Consider the following 27,270-nt stretch of genomic DNA (forward strand, 5'->3'; position numbering starts at 1 on the left):
ACCGTGATAAAACAAAGACAGTGGCAATGCAATGGATTTTAAAACTGTAGAAGTTAACCTCCCTGTACATGCGTTGCCACTGCCTGCAACATGCTCAGGAAAAAACTAAGCAGCCCTTCTCCCCTCTTCCTGCTGCACCACAACTCTCCTCATTCACAGTCATTATGTTCAGGAAGCAAAATCTGCTTTTGCAACACAGCATTTAACCAAGGTGTTAACCAAAGAAAAATTTAAGACAGAACCAGAAGTCTACTTGGTCACCCTTAAACTGTTCCCTTTTATTTTCATGAAGAATATATTTCATTTACCACCACGTACTGTCGTGCTACCAGGGCTATGGATCCTCAGAACTACAGAATATAGCACAGAGAGAATGCTACCATTTATTAGCAATTCACTAACAATTCACATTTTCCATACGAAAGGAATACTTCTAAACTTCACCATCCACACCTGAGGTGGCACTGCTATCACAGGCAGTCCTACCGACAGCACCTGGCATGGCCACACATTGAACTTGCAACACAGCAAGTGTCAAGTCTGCATTAAAATTTTAGGAAGAGCCTTGAGCAATTTTATTGTATCTGCTAAATCATCCTACAACTCATGCTGCAGCTCCAGCCTTCTCCAGCCGAGGAGCAATTTACCACCCACCTCCCCCAGCATGAGCTCTGTTGTTCTGGCCAGCAAGCATGCATAAGACACACAGTTTATTTCCATATTTCCTGGAGACAGTATGTAGGTGATTAGCCCCATTTACCCTGGTGTGCCTGAATCAAAGCCAACCAGGCACAGAAGCATGCAGGTCATTTTGAGTGCCCTGAGCATTCTCATAGATTGAAAAACAATGTAGTCCTGAGGGTCTAAACTTGTATTACACTGACAGTCGGTGACATAACCCATTTAGATCAAAACACCCTGTAGAGTCACTCAGGTCTGCTCTCTCACCACTACAGCAGTCCTCTGATCTGAAACTGAAGCCGTTTCTCCAAATGTCCAAATGAGCCCAGACCAGAAAGAACTGGGGCCAAAGGCGTCCGCAATTCAGACCTACCCAGATGGTGTCGTCTTGTCTGTACTGTTTCCAGTTGCGGCCAGTGTCGCTGAACATCAGCGTATAGCTGGTTACCCAGTCTGAGCTCCCGTACCTGCCCTGGGTAGCGACCGCGACAATCTCCACTCTGTCTCCCAGATCAACCTGCAGCCACTGCTGCTCATCTGAGTCCAACGGGGACCAGCCACCAGCTCCTGAAAGAGATTGGATAAAGATAAATTAGATGACAATGACAGCACAAGAAATTACACTTGAGAAAGACCATGTTACTACTTCAGGTCATCACACAGGAGTCTACTTCCTGAACATACAGCTGTTTGTTCACATTTTTGTATTAGGAAATATGCTACTTGAGGCGTGCTTCCTTAAGGTTTTCTTAATTAACCTAAAGTTCATAAGGAATTCTGAATTTCTAAAAAATTTTAAGGAAATTTATTCTTTGTCAGCTGGACAAATGTTGGTGAGGTTGGCACATCCTCAGTCACAAAAAAATACCACATCTACCCCCTCTTCGCATGCTTGTGCAAATCTGGGAATGTTGATTTCTAACTTCTAATTTGCTTTGACATTTTCTTTTTTGCTATGTTTTGAAAGACATGCAAAAATGTTAGTTATCTTGATTTGAGGCCTATTAAGTATTTGAAAGAATGGTTTAATTACTGGTTGTAAATGCAATTCAGATAATACGTTGTAAAGCTAGAGACGAGTTGCAAATTATCCACTTCCATGATGCACTTCTCCATTCAGGAATGAAGATTTCTGAAGTCATAGTCACATGGAAGCTGATAGCTTGTAGCTCATGTTTGTTCTTTACTTTTAAAGATATGTACTATCCCTTGAATTTTTTTAGAGGTTGAACAGGCCCATGGTAACGCCAAGCCAATGAAACACGGAACTGCAACCACTGCTTGAATTTCACCACTTCACTCACTACAATAAATGTGAGCTTACAGTTAAAAGGCAAATCCTTCCAGACTGGAATATATTATTTTACATTCTCTTGCTTTCTTTTTCACCCTTAAATTATAGGCTATGTTTATTTTCTTTTAACTTGTTTCTACTTGCACACATTTATTCTCCGAATACACTTAGCCTTCACTTCAGCCTTACAAATAAGTGAACAACGAAGCTATGAAGAACGCAGAAGCCATTAACAAAGTATCCAAAGCAGCAAATTTTCAGGCTGTCACTGCTTCTGCAACCCACCATCTTCTTTGTTTTGCCATTATTAGTCAAGTTTACAAAAGCACTTCTGTGTGATTACAGTGAACACAGTCACATTGGGAAGGAAAGGGGGAAATACACAGAGTAAAACATTAACAATTCCTCATGTAAACTACAAGAACAATTCCTAATATGCGTTTCCAAATAAAAAGCATCACTAAACTTTGGTTATAAATAGCTGGATTTACCTTAATATTTTGATCTTATTAACTGATCTGTCTCAAAGCTGCTCCGTGAAGAGTTTATTGAAGTGAACTGAGTTGAAAGATCAATAAATGTGGTTTATATCAAAGAACTCAATTTCAATAACTTTGCCCTTTAAAAAATTTCTTGATTTTCCTGGACTGCATTGTATTTTCCAGCTCACAACTGGAATTCTTTGTCTAAGAATAGGTGCTAGAATTTTCATTATTTGCAGTTCACTAAGATAGGAATTAGTCCTAATTCCTGAAACAGAAGCATGTTTATTCCATAGCTAGAATTGAATATCGGCACTGCTCCCCTGGATGACTCTACGAGAGCTCTCCAGGGAAAATAGTTTGTAACCAAACCAATGCATACTGCTTGCTAGTTCCATGCTTTATTTTACCTTTTTCATTCACAATAGAAGTCTTCATCATCACTGTGATTATTTTACCTGCCTTAAAAAGAATACTCTCCCCTATGAGCATGTCATGAAAGACCTAATGAGAATATTAGGAATTTCATTATTCAATTCTTCTCAGACTACTTCATAGCTCTCTTTTAACTCCGTATCTATATATATAGCTTTTATAAGACTATAGTACTTCCCGTTAAAAATCCTAACAATGTTTCTTCTTCCCCCTCCGCACTTTTTTTTTTTTAAATTTTAAATGCCATATAAAGAATATATCTGTCTGGCTTTTAAGATACAAACTATATAACTGTGTTCAAAGACAAGCTGCATATTTCTTCTACATGGAATTGTGACTAATGTACATGAGAGCCAAAGGAAAACTTCCTTTGGACTGTAATATCCAATATCTGAAATAGATCCTGAACACAATAGTTGCTGCTTTGTTTACAGTTTTATTCCAGGAACTGGCAGGACATAGAAATTCAGTTCAGAAGTTCTGGCAGGTCTGTGGCACAAAGTTGTTCCCTTCAACAGGGGGAGTTGCAAAGAGTTTATTACAGAAGTTTTCAGTAAATATTAAAAGAAAGGTGGGCATTTTCATCTTTCCTTTATTGTCTTTCTATAACATTAACAGCAGCAACTAGACGGAGGAAAATAACTTATAACAAGTAATTTGTTTGAGGAGTTTCCCATTTAAAAAAAAGAAAAGGAAAAAAATCTTTGCTTTCTCTGTTCTAGTTTATGCATAAGTTCTTAAGCCAAGCTTATTACCACAGGTGCTTTCCAGTAGTTTGTTGAACATCATAACTAGCATCTACCCTATGTAGTTTATGCTCTCTCCTGTCTGCTGCTAGAAGTGGCAGAAAGGTGATATGCTTTCCACAAAAGTATTTGGCTTTACTATGCACTGATATTTTTGAGTTTGAGCATGGCACAACAGGCTTATATTTTCAAAGTCAGTCAAACAAACAATACACACTGAATGGAAATTTGGGAGATCTGTGGTGAGCTTGACCTCTCAAATCACAGATTACACAGCATCTCTGAACTGCGTATCTCTTCACATGAGCACATTTGTCTGTTGGGAATGTCACTCTTTAGATGTAAGCACTCCATGACACAGCAGTGACACCTGCTCGTAGCACCACCTCTCCAGAAGCTGGTCTTGCAAGAGAGATGTTATCGGTTACAGACCATGCCTTTACAGAAGAGCAGCTGCTTCATATACCTTTTCCTGTGGGGAAAAAAAACACTGCATTTCCCTCTCCCAAACCTTCCATCATTACCATTTCCACAGATGGACAGTAATTTTACTGACTTGTAGGAATGGCAGTTAAAATCCCTGCAACAGCAACGCTGCATTGGCTGTGTGACTGAGGGCAGAACTAAAGCTTTTCCCATTGGGCCTCTCTCATTTCTGCTAGTAAAGCAAACACATAACTTCTGCTTACTTTTGTGGGTATCCCAAATCCTCACCAAATACTGCTGCAAGTGCCAAAAATCAATAAAATGTTCTTTTTCCTCCATATTTGCTCTGTTATACAGAGCAGGTGGCACAAGGGATACTGGCATCTTTTTCCAGCACAATCTGTGCACATTTCTTTTATGCACGTCATTCCTTATAGAGTGTCAACACCCTGCCCCGTACTTTTTTTAGTAAGTAGCAAAAAAGCACGCCCAAAGTATACCAACTCTTTTAACGCCATTTGCTCCTCTACCCACCAGTGATGCTCACCCTGGGGAACATTCGTCAGGGCAGGCCCAAGACAAAAGACAAGAACGTAGGATGTGAAGGCTGTAATAGGCAACAACAAGGGCTACTAAAGACACAATATTTACAGGACATCAACTCCTTTGAACAGATATAAGCATAACCCTCACACCATTTTCCTGCAGTTGGGCACAAGGAAGTTGAAGAGGACCATACACCTTTTATTAATAGTGTGGCATAAACATAAAACAGACAAATGTGGCTCTGATTACACCTACCAGATCGGTACATTTGTTTTTAGGCAATCTGGAAAGTACTAACATATGAAGATACCACATTGCCTCTCTCACAAGAAAACAAGAGAGAGAACATGCTCAATAAAGTCAACACGTTTAGCACTTTACAACGTCATGTCTGACAGGCATACAATTTCCCCATTCTTCCCACCAGATTCCCACTGGCATTGGTAGGATTCTGCGCATTGCGCTACACTGTCATTCCTCAGAGTTCACACATTTCACATTTTCTGTGGATCATTTCAAGGGAGAGGTTCAACACGGTATGGCGAAAATGCCCTAGTGGAGAAACAGTACCACAGGAATCTGATATATTGTTCATATTCTCCATGGCAACAAATCATAATGCTAGAAATATAAAGGAGAACAATGATCAGATGTTTTCTCAGCTGGACACCCATATGACTCCAAGAAATATGATCAAATACTTTTTTTCTTTTTCAGACCATTTGTAAATTTTGCTGTAATTGTTCCAAAAATTACATTTAATCCCAGTGTTATGCAGTCAATGCTCCTTGATGTTCCACGGGGCTGCTCAGGATGCCCATACTTATTTGTAGTTTATTAATGCAAAGAAAAGGGAATGCTTATTTCCACCCTACAGTGCCTTACAAACAGCTCAACTAGCTTTATAATGTGCTACAAACTCTTGGACTTCCTGCTGCAACTAAGTGCTTCCCTGCTGCAGAATTTTACTTTAATGCCCAGATCAAACACTTCCTGGCCATAAAACTAATTCTTTTTGACATTATATATGTTTTATATTCCCATACATAATTGCCTATACCGACTACTCAGGCTGAGAACTAATAGAGAACTGAAAAAGCTTAGTTGATACAGTCATATTGTAGCAATTTTCTTGGTCTTTTTCATCATTTATTTACTGTAAACAAAAAAGCCGATTAATCCCTCTCATGGGTAAGTAATATATTTCATACCTCAGAATCATATTTATCAGAATTATACTAACTGCTTTACTATTACCAGTACAGATTTATCAGCATTTAATTGAGCACTTTCAGCAGTTCACACAAAGCTTTACTCATGGGTAGTTTGTGTGGGTTTTTTTTAATGGCACATTTCACTGCTGCAGGCCTTTTTTAAACAACAGCCTTTTAGTTATTGTTATCTATTACTGAATCAACTTGATGAATTAGAACTTTCTGTTGATGTAGGTCTAGATTGTATTTTATAAATTCATCTTCACCTGTTGCATTCATATTTACATTATCAAATATATTTATCTGGCTTTCTACATGGAGGTACTGTTGCTTGCAGCACCGTCTTATCAATTACAAACAAAGCTAAGCCAGCTCATCAAAACACTCCAACATTATTAGAAAGCCATGGCATAGTCCTTGTCAGTGAATATTATTTCTTGTAAAGATATCTACTGTTTGTATTCAAGTGCCAGCCAAAGAAAGTTCCTTCAGCCACCACCTACCACTGCTTGCTTCTCCAATCCAAGATAAAGTACCCATATAAATTCTGCTGGCACTACATCTGCGCATTTCTACAAAAGTCTGCACAACAAAAGAATTAAGCAAGGTCGAATTTAGCTTCTAGGTCCCTGTGTTGGGTTTAGCTCATCACTTATCACATAAGCCTTCAAAACCTGAAATAAAAGTTGCTCAAACAGCTTCCTTGCTTAGGGCTCAGTTTCGATACTCTGCCTTCCTGTTCCCATGATTCGTGCTAAAGGACAGCGTGGACCTTACTGATGAGATACTGTATGTCTAAAAAACTAGAACACTTTACCCGCCACTACATGGCAAAACTACTCTAACACAGCTAAATAAGACCCAGTTCATTTTCTGCCCTTAAATTGCAATCTTTGTCAATTTATTTTAGATGTTGTTAATATCACTTTAAAATACAGTACAGCCAGAGCTTGACTTGCAATAATATTGACTTTGAATCTCTTCCTCTTTTCTGCAGATAAAATTAGTCATTAGAGCCATTTGCAAAATCACATAAGCTCGTCTATTCACCATCCCAGCTAGCAGTTGGAAACAAAGGCAGGGCAAACTCAAATATCATGCTCAATGTTTAGAACTTTCTTTATGTTAGGCAACTACCATATGACCTTTTACTTGCTGAGGAACTCTGGTTCAGGAGTTTAAATATGATATAGTAACTCCCATCTAACACTTCTCTAAGGACCTAGCGACTGCTTATCATTAGTGCCAAGCATCTAAGAGAGCACCCTTTACTGTCTTTCTATAGATTTATCAAATGGCGTTTGATTAAAACAGACATTTCAGAGATTGTTTAAGTAAGAAAATTCTCATTTATTTTCAATTAAAACCTCTTTTGTAGTAGTATACTTTCTAGTGTTTCTTATAATGAAAATCATATGTAATGTAATAATGCAGGGCTTTCCTCTTTTAGAGGCTATAACGTGGGAATAAGGTAGGAGCTAACAACCCAAATTTGCAGCGCGGTGTCAAATGATGTCCTAGATACTGTCAACTTCTCTTTTCTGGTAACAAGTTTGATTCTAATAATTTCACCTTTTGTGTGAACTCATTATCTGGGCCTCAAACATTCTTCATGGCAAATGTCTGCCAAGTTTCTTTATTCATTTTCACTGTTTCTGCAGAGTTGTGTAATCACTGAATTCTACTGGAATTTTAATATCTAGTTGCTACTAGCTTTAACAAACGCCTACATTTTAGAATAGAGCCTCAAGCCTAATGACCTTCAAGCTGGAAAGATTATGGCAACTCTTCAAAAGCAAAAAGACTATCTAAACTTCCTTCAGGATGTTTCTACAAGAGAAATGGAGAGCTTCAAATTTAATAGAAGTTTTCTATAATAAAGGAAGGAATTGCTCCTAAATAGAGCTCTCACAAAAGCATAAATTAACGGTTCTATTCAACTTGGCTCTGAATGCATTGCATACAAACAGCATAAAAAGTTGTTCTTTGTCAATGTGATTAAAAAGTATATTTTAGGCATTTCATACTGCAACCTTACCATCTCGCCTGTTGAGCTTTGCAAAGCTGGGACTGTGAGTACTGAAGAGCTCAGAGGAACTGGTAAGGGATGTTGAAGGTAAGGAAGATACCAATGCATCATCACAATTATCTAAAAAAAAAGCAAAAAAACAAAACATACAGAGGTCATCACATGAGCAACAAATATGCCAGCTTGTGCTATCTCGACATGGTGTTTGTTTCTACTTAGTACACAGACACTGGAGAAAGAGCACATTTGTGCTTGAATTCACATGCAAGACTGAAATTAACCCTCCAGAATGACAGTCTGGTGGGATGGCAACTGGATGGGAGCTGTTTTTAAAGACCTCAAATACTTGAGAACCTGGAAAATGTTTTCCTTTCAGTGAATGAAATTTGATGATCTACCCTCCAGTTAAAGAGAATAATGACTCTTCTTGCAAAAGCCACTGGAAGAATGTAGTAATGCCCTGGTAGAGTTAGAGAACACCCCAGCTGTTGTGTTCAGTAGTCTCTCCACAGAGCAGATACATAATGTAGGAGTTACAACTTCATACTTCTGTACAGTAGTGACACACAGGCATATGCCACCTGGCCTTTTGCAACATATAAAAGCAAGTCCTGTGCTTCACAAGAGTCCTATGCTGCATTGTGATTACAAAACCTGAACACTTCCTTCATTTCTTCCGCAAGCTCATACACATACACATGGCCAGATTAGTTTTGTTTGCTCACATGAGTAGTCTGCTATGTCTGTCCACTCTTACTTTCACATGCTCATATAGGCTAACACTCCAGTTGAATTTTTGAGCCCATAATGTTTGAATAAGGATGGAATTAGGTAAAGTAAGTTTGCTCATTACAATGCTGTCACATACACACTCAAGAACATAGTGTGGGGTTTCAGTAGGCAATAATAATAATAAAACCCTCTCATTTTTAATTGAATCTCCCATGGAGCAAACATGGATCTAATTACTGGAAAAGTCCTGCAGGTTAGCAGGATCTCAGGCACCACAGTGTTCTCTCACTCACAGAGTAAATATGCAATTTGCAGGGATGGTGGTTGGGGAGGAAGTAATGCATTAATGATATTTCAGGCTACAAAAGACAAGGAATAAAAGCAAAAATTGCTTTATAGTTATGACAGCAAATTTAGACTGTTCCAAATCTGGGTGATACTTTTCACATAATGAGCCAGATTACATTAAAATATTTCTCATCTCTTTCTACAGTGACTCTCTAAGAACAGCCCAGATACTTTTGTAATCAGAATCCATCTCTATATGAAAAAAATCAGTATAATCAATATAATTCATATCAGTGCATTGACTGATGGACCTCAAAAAGCAAACTTAAGTACAAAATCCTTTCTGTCTTTTTGGTTACCATCAGCAAAAAGACCTAACGAGATCTGCAAGTTAGACAAATTAAGGACAAGTATGCCACTGATGTTTTGAACATGAGGATAATTAGCCAGCAAAACAAGTTACCAAGGTCCTGAGCAGATTCCTCATCACTTACAGCCTTTGAGTCTCAAAGAGAACTTCTGACTGCAATGCAGAAAGGTCTGTGGAGTGCCGTGCCCCCTGGTACAGCATGAGGTCAGGCCTAAATTGTTCTGTCTGGACTTAAAAAAAAAAAAAACCACCTGTAAATTAAAATAAGGCTCTTAAATTCACTGTCAGTTGTGACCTGAACAGTGATTTAAACAAAGATCTCAAACGGCAAGTACATCGGGGCACCAAACTCACCCAAACTTTTGCATTCTATAAAACCCAGTGGAAGGATTGGGAACCTCTCATAAGGAGGTTCAAGGTCTTGGCAACAGATCTACATGACTATTCAGCAACACTTAAAACCTGAAGTTGAAAATAACTGAATGCAGAGATTTCAATTTAAATAGTGTCTAGACTGCTGGCTCTCTTCACTTCCCTGCGGTTGCTCCTGGACCACGAGAGAACTCCACACATCAGCCTGTGATCCACAAGCTGTCCGTGACAAGAGTCACAGTGACAACCTCTGGGTTCTCACTGTTCCACGAGGGTATGATTGGATACCTACGGGACACCAAGTGTCTCAGCACAGCAGCAAGTGTAAACCATTTCAGAACAATGCATTTAAGGTTTTGCCTGGGATCTCTGGAGGCTCCATCCTGGGAAGTGACAATTAGCTCTAACTACCAGGTGCTTTGCCTACATTTCCACATCCTTTGCTTCTGTCCCCAGACACACTCACCTGGATCTCTGCTGCTACAGCATTACAACATCATTTTCACACCAAATTCTAGGATCCTTATTTGGTTTTTCTCTGAAAAAAACCAACCCCACTACTGCCAGGAATCCTTCCCTGAATTCACATCCAACTATAAAAACATGTAATTATAAGGCTTCAGGATTTAGGACAGCATTAACAATTTGAAGATAGTTCTGAGAACACCAGGAACAGTACAGTCCAACTTCCAATAGATCAGTGAGTAACTATTGATTTAGAATGCAAGCAGGAATTTCATCCAAGTTTAGTTTTGAATGGATACTCTAACAAGATGCAAGGTCACTCTTCTGCTCTTCCCTCAGTCAAAACTAGCCTTGCAACTTCGGAGGTTGCACGGGACAGCTCTAAGTGCACAGACCTACAATGCAGGACATGGCACAGCTTTTACATGCCAAATGAAATTTCAAAGTACAGTGTAGTAAAGTGCTTGGGATGCATCAGTCAATTTGTACATGCACAACAATCCAGATCATATGCAGAGTAGCTCGGATGCATCCCTTGTCAGTGACACTACACATACGAACTCTACAGATTTGAGATTGATATCTCTTTGTAACTCTTAGCTGAAATTGGCCACAGGGTTCAAAAAGGCACAATGTGCACATGCAGTGAGGATCATCCCATAGGCCCTGCTTCCATGAGAAGGCAGAATTGAAAAACAAACCAACTAACCACCCAACACACTCCTCTTAATATTACCAAACTCTCCAAGAAAGTATGTTAATATCATGTTTCCTTTTGTGATAGGTGCAGAGAAGAAAGAGATTAAATGTTTTGTGCTTATGCAAGGTCAGAGAAGACCCATGGTAAAACCAAAAGCAAAGCCAATGTATCGTGATTCCCACCATATAATCCCAGTGCACACATTTCAAGAGACTTCATCTCCCACACATGGTGTGACAGAAACAGACCTTTATTCCAGGTGGTCCCATATTTCTAGTTTCTGACCCTACTCCTTTTGCTTTGGCAGTTTGCCTGTCAGAACAAGAACTTTGCTTCTTTGAGTCAACTGCATTATATGTCTATTAAAAACACTGTTTCTAACAAAGAAAAAAACTACACTACAGAATCACTTAAAACATCTGGATACTCACAAAGAAAAGCATTTACTAGCCAGATGTTTTCTCCTATGTTTCCTTGCTGACCAGATAATTAGCAAAAAAAAAAAACCAAACCATGAAAAAGAGTGTCTAATCGTACCTATAAGCCATCTTCATGCAAATCACATAAAAATAGAGATGTTGACTAGCATTTGAGAAATAGGTGCTGACCTTGACTATGCTGACTTCTGAGAAACAAGCAATTATGGATAGCATTTACAGTGTCATGCATATTATTAGAACTGTCATCAGCAATCCTGCTTCTGAAATGAAGAAAAATATTCACCTGTATCAACTTGACTTTTCTGATTTTTATTTACTTTTGATTTTTAGAAAATAATGATAAATTAGCAAAAAACAAATGAGAAACTCACCAACCTATTATGAAGTTGTTTGGTTTATTGGTTTTGATTCCTTTCTTGTAGCTGTCATTGCCATCCAGGTAAAAACAAGGAAATCTTCTCTCCCCCTTTCCCCGTGTATTTTAATTTTGTCTGAAATAATTTCTTTTAAAACAGAAATACAAATGTTATTAGTTCAAAAGCACCCAAGTGAGATTTAGACTCTAAAACTCTTGGGCTCCTTTGAAACATGCCAGTTAATACCAGCTTTAACTAATAGTCCATAAAACAGTGAACTTCAGAATATACCTTTTGCCTAAATACCTGATCAAGCTTTATGTTTTGTGAAGGCCTTCAACACCTGTGACAAGTATGGAAAAAAAAAACAAAACCAAAAACAACCAAAAACTGAGAAAAATATGTCCAAGTCCAGAGAGACAGGATTTCAAATGCTTCTGAAGCACAGCCGTCTTCTGAAACACGGCTAACATAGTACCAAAATTGAGTTTGTGTAGAAATCAGAGATTCAGCCCAACTTTACTAATTCTTCTAGTACATGTTTTACATCAGTGTTGGTAGGCGTGACATGATCCAGTTTATAACTTTCTTCAAGCCTGAGATAACATTCAGCAGCAGCAACTGATATAAATTTAGAAAGTTTCTGATTAATGGACACTGAAGACATTCAGAAAGCCATAAACCCCCAAAATCCATTGTGATCACACTAATGTTTCTTTCATCCTGTCCTTTGAAGAGGATCAATCCTTGGAACGCAGGCAGGGTCGTTACCAGCGGTGACTAAGATGTGTTAAGAAACCTGTCCTGCTGCTATTTCCCTTGTTCACTTGAAGAGTCACTGGGACAAAACACATTGATTTGCACTTGTGAAGGCCATCCAGAACGGTCACTAACATTTCCTTAATGAAAGCTTTGATGAAGAGGACACGATCAGTGAAAGATCACCAATCCCTGGGCTCCATAGATTTCCCATACATCAGATTTGAATGGCTTTTAGTAGCGCTGTACCCTCATAGAGACAAATGTGCAGAAAATCTTTGACTGTAAAGCTCATATTACTTCTACATTGTAGTATATCGTTAGTCCAGATCTCTTATTGGTATAAGTAGTACCATACCTACGCCAATGATCTCATATCGCCACACATGGAAAGTATTTGACAAGCCACAGTAAGACTGTGGCCTATGCTGCAGCTACTCTATTAGCAACCATAAGCATCATGAAACAGTTATAAATACTGCAAGACAGCAGTACCCAGAGTTGGAACATGGGGCTAGCATCACTCAACAATGCAACTGAAGGAAGGGTAGGGAACAGGACCTAGCATGCAAGCTATTAACAGAGCAAAAATTGCCTCCTCTTTGCAAAATATACAGATTGAAGAAGATGAAAAAGAAGAGAAAATTATAACTCAGAAACTGGTGTGGGCACGTCTCACAATGGAGTTGAAAAGACAAATTCAGAAGAGGATAAGTGACATGCCTCCTGCATCATCCCACAGTAATAAAAGGCTTTTTAAGGGAAGATAACTGCCTCCTGTAGGTGCTCTTCTTCAAGTACACACGGCCTGGCACGTCAGCAGAGCTCCCGGATTAGACCTCACTGATACGTCTCTGCTGAACCAGAGAAAAGTTGTGCAATGAGGGCAGGAGTGCTTATGAGCAGCTGTGCAAACCCTCGCCTGAACCACAATCCCTGAGGTTCAGAGGTAGTTTAACAAGGGCTTCACAGAATCACACAGACCTTTTGTCCACAGCTTGCCATTTAAATACAGATGTATCTATTTTATAGTAAACATGAAGGAGATTTCGGGGTAAATCAAAGGCCTTATAGCTTCCTCTTGGAGGCCTCATTTGGAACTTAAAGGTATTCTATTTAAGTGGGACTTTTGTTGCCAAGATATAATTTTATTCATTATTAAAATACCAGCAGAGTTACAGATGGTGCTGAAGTTAAATTGTGTGCATCATTTTGATTGCAATTGTAAATTGTCTCCGTACTGGGATTTGAAGTTGAAAAGATTCACTGGTATTTATAGGCTAGATAAAATTCCTCTTAGCGTTACCCACTTAATGGCATACTTTGTTTTAAAGATGTAAACCATGCATTTTGTACCATGCCTTTAACAGTGCTCAGGAGTGACAACTGATGCCTTCCACTTCATCTGTTTTTCTCCTGCCTTCTGTAGCTACAATTCTCCTTTGTAAAGACAAGAAATAAATTTTTGGACTTACTGTGGAAATTAACCTTCCACCTTTACAGTCCAATGAGGTGCATGTGTATAGGAGAAAGAGGAGCTTCTGTGAGGGGAAAAAAAAAAATACTTACAAAAGACACAGGAAATGCAGTAACACAGAGCATGGCTACAGATTTGGAAAAGATTGAGAGATTATTTCCATATCAAGAGTCCCTACACAAAGCATCTCACCAGGACTACCACATACTACTAGGTTGTACTACCTTGAATATCTTAGTAAGTGATTCTTGGAAAGATGAAGAGGGGAGGAAAGAAAAAAAAAAAAAAAAAACAACACCCACACCAGAAAAACCAAAACTGTTTTTCTGTAAAGAGAAATTCCTTCTTTTTTCCTTTCTTTTTTTTTCCCCCAAAGACTGGCTACACTCACATGCACAGCTGTGAACTCCATCTGTTAGCTGAAAGGCATGGCATATTTTTCAAGATATAAGACACTAGAGAAAGTACTTAACAACACAAAAATGTTCCTTTTTCTTTCCTTGCTATACTGCAAGTAAACATCAATAGTTAAGCTAATCATGAACTCTTCCTAAATGACTGTAAATTACATAAGTGTTCTTTCATATGTCTGTAAACACTGACATAAAAGTATTATTCAATCAGTGCATTTATAGAGAATCCTTTTATTATACAGTCCACGCATGTAACCTTCTCTCACAAAAAGTAGTCAAGCCTGATTTTGAATAATGCAAGGGGGTCTCAGAAAAACTCTGATTCAATAGTGGGTCTTATTTTTTTACTGAAACAAGCGTGTCTGCTATGTAACTCCTACTCACGATAATGAAGTAAGAATTGAATTTGGGGAACAAAGCAATCATGTGACTCTTGGGCTTATGAAGCCAAAAAATGTGAATTTCAAATAACCATCAATGCAGCTCCAGTAAACTAATACACACAAGCAATATTTGTTTCAAGAGGGTCAAAGAACATCAGACAAAGCCACAGCCAATTACCAACAAAAATTAGTTAAAGAAAAATGGTCTTAAATATAAGGAACAAATGTTCTCCGATTTGGGCTTTGTCATAGTCCATGCCATTTAGGAGAGTCATAATGTCTGCATCTACAAAATGAAGGTACTCGTCACTTTATCTTATACTATATGATCTTCATTACGTCACAGGCTTTATTTTAGGACAGGAATGAGCTGTTGCCAATGAACAGCAGATCTGTCACAGAAATCCATTGAATGAGAAGATAGTCTGAGATTTCAACAATTACTGAAATCATTGTTATTCCTATATGGAAAAGAAAAAAAGACCACATCAAAAAGATGTGATGACTCAGCTTGTCAACATTTATATTCCAATGAACAAACCTGCAAAAGCATATCATTGTCCAAAGCTGTGATTTACTTTCAGCAGGTGTAACAGCAGTTGTCAGGGGTTCTTACTACCTTCTACTCAGAACATAATGCTTCTCATGCCTATTTGCCTTTTCCTTCCACATTTGTGAGATCCTGCTAATTTAAGAGTGCTCTGATCTTTGACCTGCTATCAGAAAGCTACAAAGCTGACCCAGAGGACAGAACAGGTTTTATATCTGAAGTTTGCCCTTTTGACATGTAACACACTTTAGTGGACAGACGGTGTAAATCCCCTCAATCCATGGTAGAGCAATATATCCAGAGATTGCCTTTCAGTGCAGGAAAACACAGGCAAGTGATTTTGTGAGCACAGGGCAGTTTTTGCTATGTTATGAAAAATACAATCCAAGAACATAGAGGCTCTTTGCTACGGCCACACATCATCACAAGCATCCTTTTCATCCTGGCCTACATAAGACTCATTACTTGTGCATTTCAAACAAAGATTCCAGAGATCAAGACTGTCTTTTAAAGTTTCAGAAATTTTAGCAGTGCTCACAAAAACATGAACTTGATGTCCTTCAAAAGCATCAGACTTTGCTACAAACATGCTCTGTTCACCAGAGGTCATCACCAAAGGAGGAGTTCAGGACTCCATCAATTAAACCATGGATTCCAAAAAACAGAACAGCATTTGCCTTAAAATATTGTAATATGTACAATTAAAACAACACTGAATTTGCAGGAAAAAAATGTTAATGTATCTGCACCCATCAGCAAGGCTGCCAGGCTGATTATTAGAAGAAAAACACAAGAATGAGCAGAGGCAGCTGGACTGAATTCAGTATAGGCATCCACCAACATAAAATTAAAATGCAGAGGGGGTAAGGCAGATTTTCCACTGATGTTACTCAGTGTTAAGATTGTTCAGGAATTCATTGTTGAAGCAGTTTTTCCAAGTTGTCTAAATACAATTTTTTAAATAGGAATGTAAATAACCATTTCAATGAGAATAAGGTTTATTGGGAAAAAAAAAACAAAACCAAACCAAACCAGAAGAGAAATAAAGAAAAGCTTTCTGTGCAGCAGCAAATAAGTTACCATGCTGACTGGAACATGAAAACCAATTCAGGAAACAAAAGAGCTCTATTTGCACGGGTGGGGGGAGTTGAGCATCTCAGGTAACTGACACGACTGGGGAAAAAGAAATCCATTTTCTAGTCCAATTTGGAAAAAGAATAGCTTCAGCAATCTAAGTAGAGCCATGCCACCTTCTACCACCTGATATTCAGGCCAATGAGACAGAAATATAGTTCTGACTACTTCTCCAAATTGGATGAGTCTTTCACACAGATAAACATCTATGCTATTCCCCACACCTTGAGTGACCTTCAAATTCAGCATGCTTGCAGCAGCACTGCTGCAAACTTCAGTGGAGCATCTCAACACCAACTGCCTATCACCATCACACATGTGACCACAAACACATAAGCTCAGACCCTTAAATGAGGACTCCTTTTACCTTACTCTGCCTTTGTTGAGGCTCACAGTGTTAGTAGAGGTACCTTAGAGAACAAGAATCCGATTCCCACGTTGGGTTTCCTTTTAAGGATTCATTCTTGACACCAATTTCCATGAGTTCAGGGATGAATGTAAAAAAGGAAGTTAAGGGATAATTAGCCCTTTATAAATTCTTGTCTCCTTCTGCTTCCCCAGCTCAATACTATGGTTCACATACTCTCAGTTTCTTTGCAGTACTACAGTTTCCCCGCACCTTGGAGCAAGACTCATGAGTATCTGCATCAGTGTGATGCCCCATTCCCATTCTCTCTCTTTTTAACCCAACCACTGCTTCAGAAGGGCAATGAAGTTGGGCAACCTTCATCTCGTGGGAAAGTCAATCAGGCCTCAGCCTTCTCCTCAAATGAGATTTTTCTGCTCTGGTTTTCCTATGGACCTCTAATGGAAAAGGGCTCATTTATACAGGCAGTCATTGCAAAGACTTTCAGACAATGCCATATCTTTGGTAAGGTTATTTCATGCACATCTAAATTTGCAGCTGCTATCTCTAAGCAAACAGCAGAAGCAGCTAGAAAGGTGTGGAATGCTGATGAATTTCACAGGCATACCCAGCTAACAATGCACAGCAATTTAAAAGCCATCAATAACCAAGAGGTTGTCCCTTGAATTTTCAAATCAATCAGGGTCAAATGAATTCAATTTTTATTTTTCCTTTGAATCTTTGGTGAACTCATAGATAAAACTGATTAAAGGGGAAAAAAAATACACATCATGGGGTTCACTAAATATTTTCTGTTTGGAAGAGAACCTCTTCAAATTGTGTAACATGCAGGATGGCATACTGAAAAGCAATTATAACTCTGAGAATTTTAGTGCATCCCATAAGGCTGAAAGAATGTTCAATTTGCAGGCTGTGAGCAAGGATTAACAGAGATGAAGGTAGTAGTAAATGCCCATGTACCATTGCATTTAAATGTAATGTCATTTCAAGGGATGATAAGTAATCATTTCATGTCTCAATAACCTCCAACAAAACCCCCTTATTTAGCCCCAAAACACCAATTTTTAAGACTCTTCTATGCAAGTTAATGGTTTAGATGAGGGACTGGACTGAAAAAAGTTAAAAATTCCCATTCTTAAGCAAGGTGAATGCAACTTTAATGTCAGTTTAGAGATGAAAATTTTCTGCCAGGCATTTCTTAGGGCAGCGTGTTCTCTCTTCATCAGTCACAGTGTAATTTTTAGTGCCACAGGAGAAAAGAAACCTATAGATCTCTTAGATAGAACACTTTGTCAAATAAGCAAGAGAGTTTTTACACAAATTTTGATTTTTCTCTCTAACTAACCATGATTATTTTGGGAATCAGTATTGAGATCCTCTTGCTATAGTCTTTGCTACAATCTTATGCTACATTAGGCTCCAATCGCATGCTCTGAACAAGATCCATGGCACTAAATGATCATGGTCCTCAGCCTTCACATCACTACGGTCCTGGGCCATGACTTTAGACTCACGTCAGCATCTCTGTCATTGAATTTTCTTGTAAGTGGGAGGTATCTCTTCACCCTCTGAGAAACTTTCATCACCCACTGACATTACACAAGTAGACTAGAAGATGTTAGCACACGCAAGGACAGAGGACTCCCCAGCAAGCAGTCAGAAGACTGGGGTGCACCGTGAGGGTGATGGCAGCATCACCTTTCCCAGTGATGCCCTATTTGTCAACCTCAAATACAATCCTAGAGCTGTTAGGAAGGATGGGCTTGTGGTCCACATACTGAACCGGTAAAGATATTTTTAATTACCAGTTCAGTCACAGACCCATTGAGGATTTGAGCTTTGCTGATGTCAGTTTTTCAAATGTATTATTTCCTGCCTTCATTGGCGAGGACAGCAACAGTTTGAGGAAAAGGCGTTTCTCACTCTCATAGCAAGCAAGGGTGAGAGCTATGCAGCCACTTGAGGGTACAGAGGACAAGCTGAGGACTGTGGATGAAAATGCAGATCTACTCAGAACCCACAGGGACTACCAAAACCTGAACTTTATTTGCATGCAGAAACAGTATCCTTCTCAGTCAATACAGAAGATGCTTTAGAGAACAGATATGCCCAAAAAGATCCATTAAGAATGGATAATACCTATATTATCTATTATTAAAAGATTCAACATACATGTTCCCTTCATCCACATTGGTGATGCTTTTTAATTCACTATCCAGGAAAACTGGTATCAACCCTGGAATACCTTTGACAATCCCAAAGAATGAGATATTTTCCTTAGTGGAAATCTCAGAAGCCAGCTAGAGTGGTAGTGTCAAGGCCACACTTGTCACACCTGGTTAGTGGCTCACTTCCCAGTCCTGTTCAAAATGAACTACAAGTTTTACATGGAAAGATACAGACTTGATACAAACATATCTGCTAATTATCATGATAATTTGAATCCACCTAGTGTTTCTGCATCAAAGATTTTCAAAGAGACAGACTGCCAGTAGCTCTCCTGGTTTTAACACAGAATACAGGAGGACTGGAAGGTGCATGAAAAAGCTCTCATAACCTATGCAAGTGCAGTATAATAGAAAAAGAAGGGAAAAGGGCATAAACAGAACATAGCAGGACTATTCACACTAGGGTTTTGCAAAGTTTTTTCTGCAACAAGCTTACAAACATTAATAACAGAATTAAGAGGTAAAACACACTAAGGATTCCAGTGCAGTATTTCTTTCACATGGGATTAAATAAAACCAGGCATTCTTCATTTTAAAAAACACAGCGAAAATTCAAGCAACTAAAGAAAAAACAAAAATGGGAAATTCAACAAGATGGCAACTTCAATTTAAAGTATTGATTAGCATATCAGTTTAAAAGCCAGCAGAACTCTAGCAGTCAGCTATCTTTTATTTTGTCTAAAGAGGCCGTTTTTCATGCAACAAGGAAAAAAGTTCACCTTCTATCAGTAGTCCTCCTTGTGATGAAATTTGCATATGGAAAATAAAACCCCCAAAACCTATGTTCCACTGCCCCCTGTCAAAAACAGTATACAAAACAGGGCCATCTTTGCAAAGTTACTGTAAGAAGCCTTTGTAAATACAACTATCAGACATGAAACAATTTGGGTAATAACAACTTTATTTTCAGATATGACAAACAGATAACTCCCCCTAATTGCTTGTCACTTTATTTAGACAGATCCTACTCCTTCAATGCTGAATGACTAGCTCAAATGCTTTCACATGTAATTATGGCTCAATCCAGGCATGCTTCCTTAAAAACAAAGAAACTGTATATATTAGGGTAATAATCTTTTAAACACAGAGGAAAGCTCAGCTGTGTATTTTCTTACTCCCTTTAAACCAAATTCAGATCCTGCTTAGATTTCTGCTGGTTCACATCCCATTTTAATACACAAACTCCCACAGGTCTTATCTCTTCAACAAAGCAATTAATAAAGCGTGGCTCAAGCCATTAAAGGTTTGTTTTATGCTCCTCTCAATCCCTTGAGATAAATAGGAATTGATGTTTATTTTGAGCCTTTTGAAATCTGAATCATTTCTGCAAAGTCCTGCAGCCCTGAAACTAAAATCTAATTACCTGCAAGTGTTTGCAGATATAAGTATACATTCAAACTCACTCCCCTATGTGGCAAGCTTTTTAAAGATCAAAGAGTTACCTCTAGCCTTGAGGCTCCTCTTTTGAAAATGCACGTTAACATTTAATGGTGTCATACACCAAAGCCTTGCACATTGCTTTGAAAACATACCCCTCAATGGTGGAAGTAGCTTTCTTCGCTGCTAGCATTAATCAAAGGGACCAGGAATATATCTTCAGAAGATCCATGGCCAAGGCCTCCACCTCAAGAAATACAAAGCCCAGTTGTCTCGCAAGTGATTATTTGCAGCATCCTAACTCAGTACATCAGCCCTATGAAGAGGCATGAGAGATCTGATCCCTTCAATTTTGCCCTGGAGAAGTAAACTATCAGCTGTTATTCCTTTTCTTGCCATTGAACAGAATCACTCATGAAACTCAGAATCAAAGAATGGTTGAAGTTGAGAGGAATCCTGGAATTCAACTTGTCCAGTCCTGTGCCCCACCTCCTATGGCAGATTGCCCAGGACCATGTCCAGACTCACACTGCTGCTGGTAAGGCTTTTCCATAACCCTTGGGGCAGAGAAGCAAGGTCCACCTTGTAGATTTATTAAATCTATCTTATCTTACAATAGAACATGGCGTTCAGGAATAAAGAAGCTCTTACAGGGTCCTGATGAGCTGTAGCCTGGAGAAACTCTATGAAAAGCTACCTTCTGTGTCCTACTAAGCTGAATGGAAGTGGGAGAGCTTCAGATAAATTAATTCTCCAGGACAGAATAAAATTTTAATATGACAATAACATCTCAAAATTTTTGTTTATATGATAATGCAGAGCATTAAGTTAAAGAGATGATGATATGGAATTTGTCATGTGTCTTTGGGGAAGGGTTAAGAAGGGCAGATCATTTTCTTCTCTTCATCTGTATTCTTCCTATTTGTTTTCCTATTTTATTGAAAAAAAAAAAAAAAATAGTTCCAAATCAGCATGCTATGTAATTGCTTATATTTAGGTGTTTATTTGGGTAGGGTTGTTCATTGGAGATACATCTAAAACATAGAAAGATTCAGGAATATGCTTGAACAACAATAGGGGGCATATAATTTTGGTTTTTAACCTCAGGGACTTTCAAAATTGTGAAAAGAAGAGAAACATGTCAGAAAGTTAATTCTAAGGTATATTTCTCTGTTACACTCATTTTTAACTGTATGAATCCTGTGTTACCCAAAAGATGCTGAGGTTGGGCCACATATTATTAGTGACCATACACAATATCACACTGGTTTTTGCTACTTTTCAAATTGCTCCTTTCACCTAGGTAGGTAATAAAAAGAATAATGAGAGAAAGTGGTCGAGCCCCTCCCAGCAAACCAATGAAGCTCCAGAAGGACCTGAGCAGTCCCTGTCACACATTCATCCCTGGAAGGTTAAGTGGATTTTGATGAAGCCATCAGCTTCAGCCACAAAAAGTTTGAGCCAATGCCAAATGAGGTCAAAGGGATTTTTTTTCCCCTCCATTAGCTTCAATGGGCTCTGAATAAAACCCAGCGGGCTCAAGCATGCCTACTAATTGTAAAGGGAATTAGAATCCCAGTAAATCATTCCAACTATGGACACTTGAAACCAAAATGACAAAAGGAAATTACACGATCCCTTGCATATCACTGTGTGACCCACTGAATACATGCCAAAACTGTGATAATGTTGTCCGAGAATTTAGGAATACCACCTCAGGCAATGTGAACCAGTACCTAGTACACCAGATTAATTCCTGTCCCCTTGAATTCTAGAGGATTAATTCCTCATAAATCCAAGTGACTTTTTATGTACTCACATCAAACCCCCTAAATAGCCTCTCTCACTCTCAAAGGTAATCTACTTTTCACAGAAAGATTTCAAAAGTTCATGTCTATTGGTATAAAGCAGAGACTGATTCAAAGGCCATGACACTATATCTCTTATGAATAAAAAGTATCAAGTGAGAAAGGTTTATAAGGCCATATATAATCTTGTTTTTTAAATAAAGCTAGGCCAGTTTGCTAACCAAATTCACAGCACAGTGTCACACAAGCTGTTGCCATACGGCATTTCACATTGAACCATTCTTTAAATGTTGGTTGCCAAAATGATGCTACTCAGCATTTTTTTTAATTATTAATTGGAGGATGCCCATAGCATTTTGTCATTGCCCTGGCTAATGCTTAGATATGATCAGAGTCACGTTATTTCATTTTTGTTTCTTGTCTGCACAAGTGTTTTTAGAAGAAGTCCATGTCCCTGTGACATTCACAGATACTCTCTGCAGACAGTTGTCCTAGCAGGACTATGCACAGCAATGTCTGTGGGTAGCACATATGAAATCATGCCAAGCCTAGTTAAATGAACAGAAGCAAGTCCAAGCTGCTTTGTTATTCAAGTAACATACAGCTGTCCTAAGTGAAGTAGGGACCATGCGGGGTAGGAAACACATACAGCAATAGACCACTTTGGAATGGTGCTTTATATAACACAAAGCATGCCTTACCTTTCTCTGGCAGGGCATATTACTTTATCTCCACATTGCAAACACGGAAATGAGACAGGAGACAAGGTCACGCAGAAATCCTTTGGGATAAGTGGGAACTGACCTGGCCTCCAGAGCCCCCTCACACCAAACAGCTCTGCTCCCATTACTCCTTTTTCTTGTTCTCGTGGAACCACAAGAACAAGTCATTTGAAACTCATCAGATGCATGAAAAGTGCTAGAATTGAGTCTGGGAAAAGGATGGGAAACTAAATGAGAAAATTAAGAATACAGGCATTAGGAGAGTCGAATAGTACAAATACAAAGAGAAGAGGACAAGCCAGAACAGTTATAACCTTTCACATTTAAAAGAGCTCAGATCTGTTAGTATAGTATTTGAATGAAGCAAAATGGAGTGCTATGAGGATGGTAGAGTAGAAGCTAATTTAGGTACATGTCTGGAGCGTAGGTTGATTAGGTCATTCACAGCCTAAAGCTTTCTGGCCATAATAAAACCTCTTCCAAACCATCCCTGCTGTGTCTCGCTTCTGTTTATTGGACTAGTTCTGTTCAAGGTCCAGATTTGGCAGAGCCTCTGTTCCCCCCAATGTGCATTTCATTTCCAACCATCTGCTGAAGACTTAGAGCCTCCTCTCTGAAATTTGAAAGATTTAATGACAATTAGCTTGAAAATACTTTTTAATTTTATTAACAGATTGTAGAATCAAGAAAATTCACAGGGGAAAAATGAATTAAATAGCCCTGCCTTTCCCCATCACTAGGCCTGCCTACCAAGCAGTACGTGCAAGGCACGCATGGGTAGCTGCAAAGTACTTTGAATTCAGAGCTACGACATTAATCCTGTAAGAACAATCATGATGCCCAACTTGTGCTATTATATAACTTTACTGACTCAAATAAGACTTTGTGGAGATGCACTAAGCCATGTGCAAGTCATTCAACAGGATCTTGTTATTTGGTGTCAAGTTCTCTACCGCTGGCCCAGTCTGCCAGCTCCCTACCCCTTGCCCAAATATCAAATTCAATAAATATTAGAGGAAAGCATGTTCTAATGTTGCTGAGAAGTTCAAGTTAAATAAGACTTCATCTGGAAGGTTTCATTGCTACACAACAGATGTACAACATGGGACAATGCTACACTTTAAATAATTTTTACTTTTTAAAAAAACAGGCCACTCATTAAGTTTCCTTGTTTCAAGATATCCATAAATTCATGCCATTTCCATATGAGTCAAAGGCGCTTTGCTTTCATTTCTTGGAAGCGGCAAGTTTTTTTATTTTTTTTTAATACACATTGCCACTGAGCACACTTTCTCTCTGCTTCATAGTAATTCATGTCACTGGCAACCTTTAATAGTATCAGCCAAGTTTCTAATGTAGTAAAACAAGGCAGACATGTAATTACGCCCTGAAAATAAAATCTTTTGTAAGTTTTAACAGCATCTCAGACATCAGTTGGATTAGTTCCGCCTGTCAAAACTACAGGTTGTCAGATATGTCTCAAGAATGCCTATCTACTTGAGGGTTCACGTCCGACTACTTATGTTTCTTGCAAAGGAGAAATTACCTCTTTTTGTACATTATGAAGCCAAAATATTTTCTTTTTTCCAGTTGGAAGAGGCATCAGGTCTTTCCTTCTGCAAGCTTGTACCCAACTCTGCCTTACGGACCCAATGAAGAGGTATAGCTCCAGTTTATGGCCAGATTTATTTATGACTCATATTCCACTGTGTACTCCATATGCCCAAGCCACTGGTTCTGCACAGGACCACCCAGATCAGTCCAGCTCAAGTCTGCACTCAAAACTAGTTTCTCCGTAAAAACCATATAGGCGAGGACTCCTGAACTAGAGTTGGAGGAGAGGCAGCACTTCAGAAAACTTGGTATACAAAATCAATCTAGAGTATTTTGGGAGGTCTGTTTACTTTCCAGCCATCTGAATTATGCCATCTGGAAACCTTTAGTTTCAACGGGCTGAGGAGAGAAGTCAAAAGGTGAGTTACCTGTGTTCAAACAAAGTATATTTTTCAGAAACAAGGCACAAAGTCTTGCACGCACCCCCACTTCCCTTGAGGAAGCGTTTGTGCAGTGTCCCTTACTGAAAGCACAACTTTATTATTTTTGGAAGCTTAGAGGGAGGAGGTTGAATTTTGTAGCTAGTGGAAAAGTAATAGCTAATAAGCCAAGTAACTGCAGCATGAAAATATGACAGGTGCAAAATTTGCTTCTGTATTTCTACGCCGACGGGAGTATGCTTACTCATTCATAATTAAGCTTTTCACACCTTACATAGTCCAAATGGATTTCTGGCAACGTTTACTATCATAACACTTCTCTTAATAGCAGAGACCTTGGTAAGGAAAAGTGCCTTTTGATCACACAAGTAGGGACTAGGTCTCCAAGTCCTGCTTTCACATCTTATATTATTGTTTAACCACTACTAAAAAGCTTTGGTTTTAACGTCTTCCTTTAACTAAGGAAGCATTAACTAAGTAGCACTCCACAGCTCAACAAATACCCCATAAAAATATAGGTAATTTGGACAAGTGAATTAGTTTGCAAAATAAAAGCAGTTCTAAAATTATAAAACTTTTCCATTTCCAACCTTGTAAATCAGTCATTCTTTCCCAATACATTCCATATTTTTTTTTACATGCAATCTCAGTAACACTTAGTTTAAAAAAAAAATAAATATTGTTACACTTTCCTATCAACTTGGCATGTGAAATAAGATGTACTTATCTCTCTATAATTCAACAGACTGGGTATTGAGAAAACTCTGATCAGCAACTAAGATGGAAAAGTATTGCAGTAAACTAGAAGTATCCAACACTCGTTCTAACAAACTATCTGCATTCCCCTCCTGGGGGAAGAGAGACCTGAATATGTGTGTAGTTAAATCCCATAGATATTCTAGGAGGAATTTCCACTTGAAAAACATATTTTAAACAAATACATCCATAGAAAAATGTTTTTTGAATTTCTCATTTTAAGAGCTTACACTGGAAATCTGAATTATTTTCATGCAGCTCTGGAGTGGACCTGCCATTTACATGTTTGATCCAAGTAAAGGTTACATTTCTCATTTCCTCATCTGATTCAAACAAACTATGGACTTGAACCTATTTTTAGCTCAGACCTGGAACAACCTGGCACTCCACAAAATGAAGTTTGATTTTTAAACATGACATGTTTTTCTTTTAGTGAAACTTACCAAGCAATATTATTTGCGTTGCTCTTACAAGTTCTCCAGGACCGGGCCATGTTTAGCTCTTACTAATTTCTTATTACTTCTTATCTTTAATACTTGAAGATGCTTGTTTCTGTTCTTGATGGCTATTAACATTTATAGTCAACAGCCTCCATCCCTTCTTTCCACTGAACTACAGCTCCCACCCACCAACCTCTGGGACCCAAAGATCATTTACATCATGCTGTCCTGAAGCTCTTTATGGTCCAGCCACAGCTCAGCATGCTCTCTGGTGAGAGACGACAGCCTGCAGAGCAGGTCCTACCCAAAAGCTCCTTCCTCCCTTCTTCCCAAAGGATCAGGGAACAGCTAGCTTCACAGCGAAAGCTTCTCAGACAAGCTGAAGCCTCCCCAAGCCTGAAGAAAGCCCTGCCACTACTGCTTCTGTCTCAACCCTTCCTCCCTTCAGGAAAGCAGCAGTGGAAGTGCTTTGCGTGGTGCTGTACAGAAACGTACCTTTGCTGCCACTGGGAATCAGCTGTCAGTGATGGAGAAGCCCATGACATAACCACTTTTGGGACCTCCTGATGTGCCTCTACAATGTGACATTGCAGTGCAGTGAGAGACCTCTCCCTCTGTGACAACACGCTCCAAGCCACTGCTCATTTGCTTTATCTTCTAGTCCTCTACTGTTTCATCCCTTGGTTTTTGCTGGACTTGCTAGAAAATGGACCATCACATAACATCCCAAGTAAGTTTGCCCTTAGGCTATTTCTTCATGATTTTGCAGATGATTTCATCAACATGCAAAGGAAGATAATCACAGGTCTCTGATTTGCTGAACTAGATGCATCAAATGCTGTCATTTTTTTCCACCAAGGTATTTCACTGCAGGCTTCATTTCTTTACCAATTCAAAAGACACAAATATAAATCCCAGAGGATTCATTTATACTTGGAATTAGTCCCAGCAGGCTTAGTTGTGAGTGGTATGGAAAGAAACTCCTAATAATGCATCTCACATAGTCTCACTCCATACCTAGATCTATACATTTCTGAGGCTTGAAGGGACTGTTACATTACCTTGTTTAACCTTCAGCATAACCCAGGCTCTACAACTCTGCATAGCCATTCTTACACCAAACACAATAGATTGTTGTCAGATAAAGTGCTGGAAAACTTATTTGAGGTTTGGGGTGGTTTTGTTTTTTTTGGGGGAGGGTTGTTTGTTTTTCTTTTAAATGAGTATAGGTTTGTTGGGGGGGGGGGGGTTTGTTTTTTTGGGGGTTTTTTTGTTTGGTTTTTTTT

At 38.8% G+C, this 27,270-nt stretch overlaps 1 protein-coding gene across 2 annotated transcripts in view; it reads right to left on the reverse strand.

Annotated features, from left to right (window-relative positions):
- The window catches only part of CNTNAP5 (contactin associated protein family member 5), a 307,196-nt gene that overhangs the window by 226,167 nt on the left and 53,759 nt on the right, over window positions 1-27,270 (reverse strand). The window contains exons 2-3 of one of the 2 annotated variants that reach the window (XM_030018519.1): window positions 7,863-7,973; window positions 1,055-1,248 (exon numbers count right to left, since the gene is read on the reverse strand). In XM_030018519.1, coding sequence (XP_029874379.1) covers window positions 1,055-1,248; window positions 7,863-7,973 — 305 coding nt within the window. The remainder of the gene's footprint in view (window positions 1-1,054; window positions 1,249-7,862; window positions 7,974-27,270) is intronic. The other variant, XM_030018520.1, reaches the window with a different exon arrangement.

This window comes from Aquila chrysaetos, chromosome 6 (genome assembly GCF_900496995.4).
Source record: "Aquila chrysaetos chrysaetos chromosome 6, bAquChr1.4, whole genome shotgun sequence".
NCBI lineage: Eukaryota > Metazoa > Chordata > Aves > Accipitriformes > Accipitridae > Aquila > Aquila chrysaetos.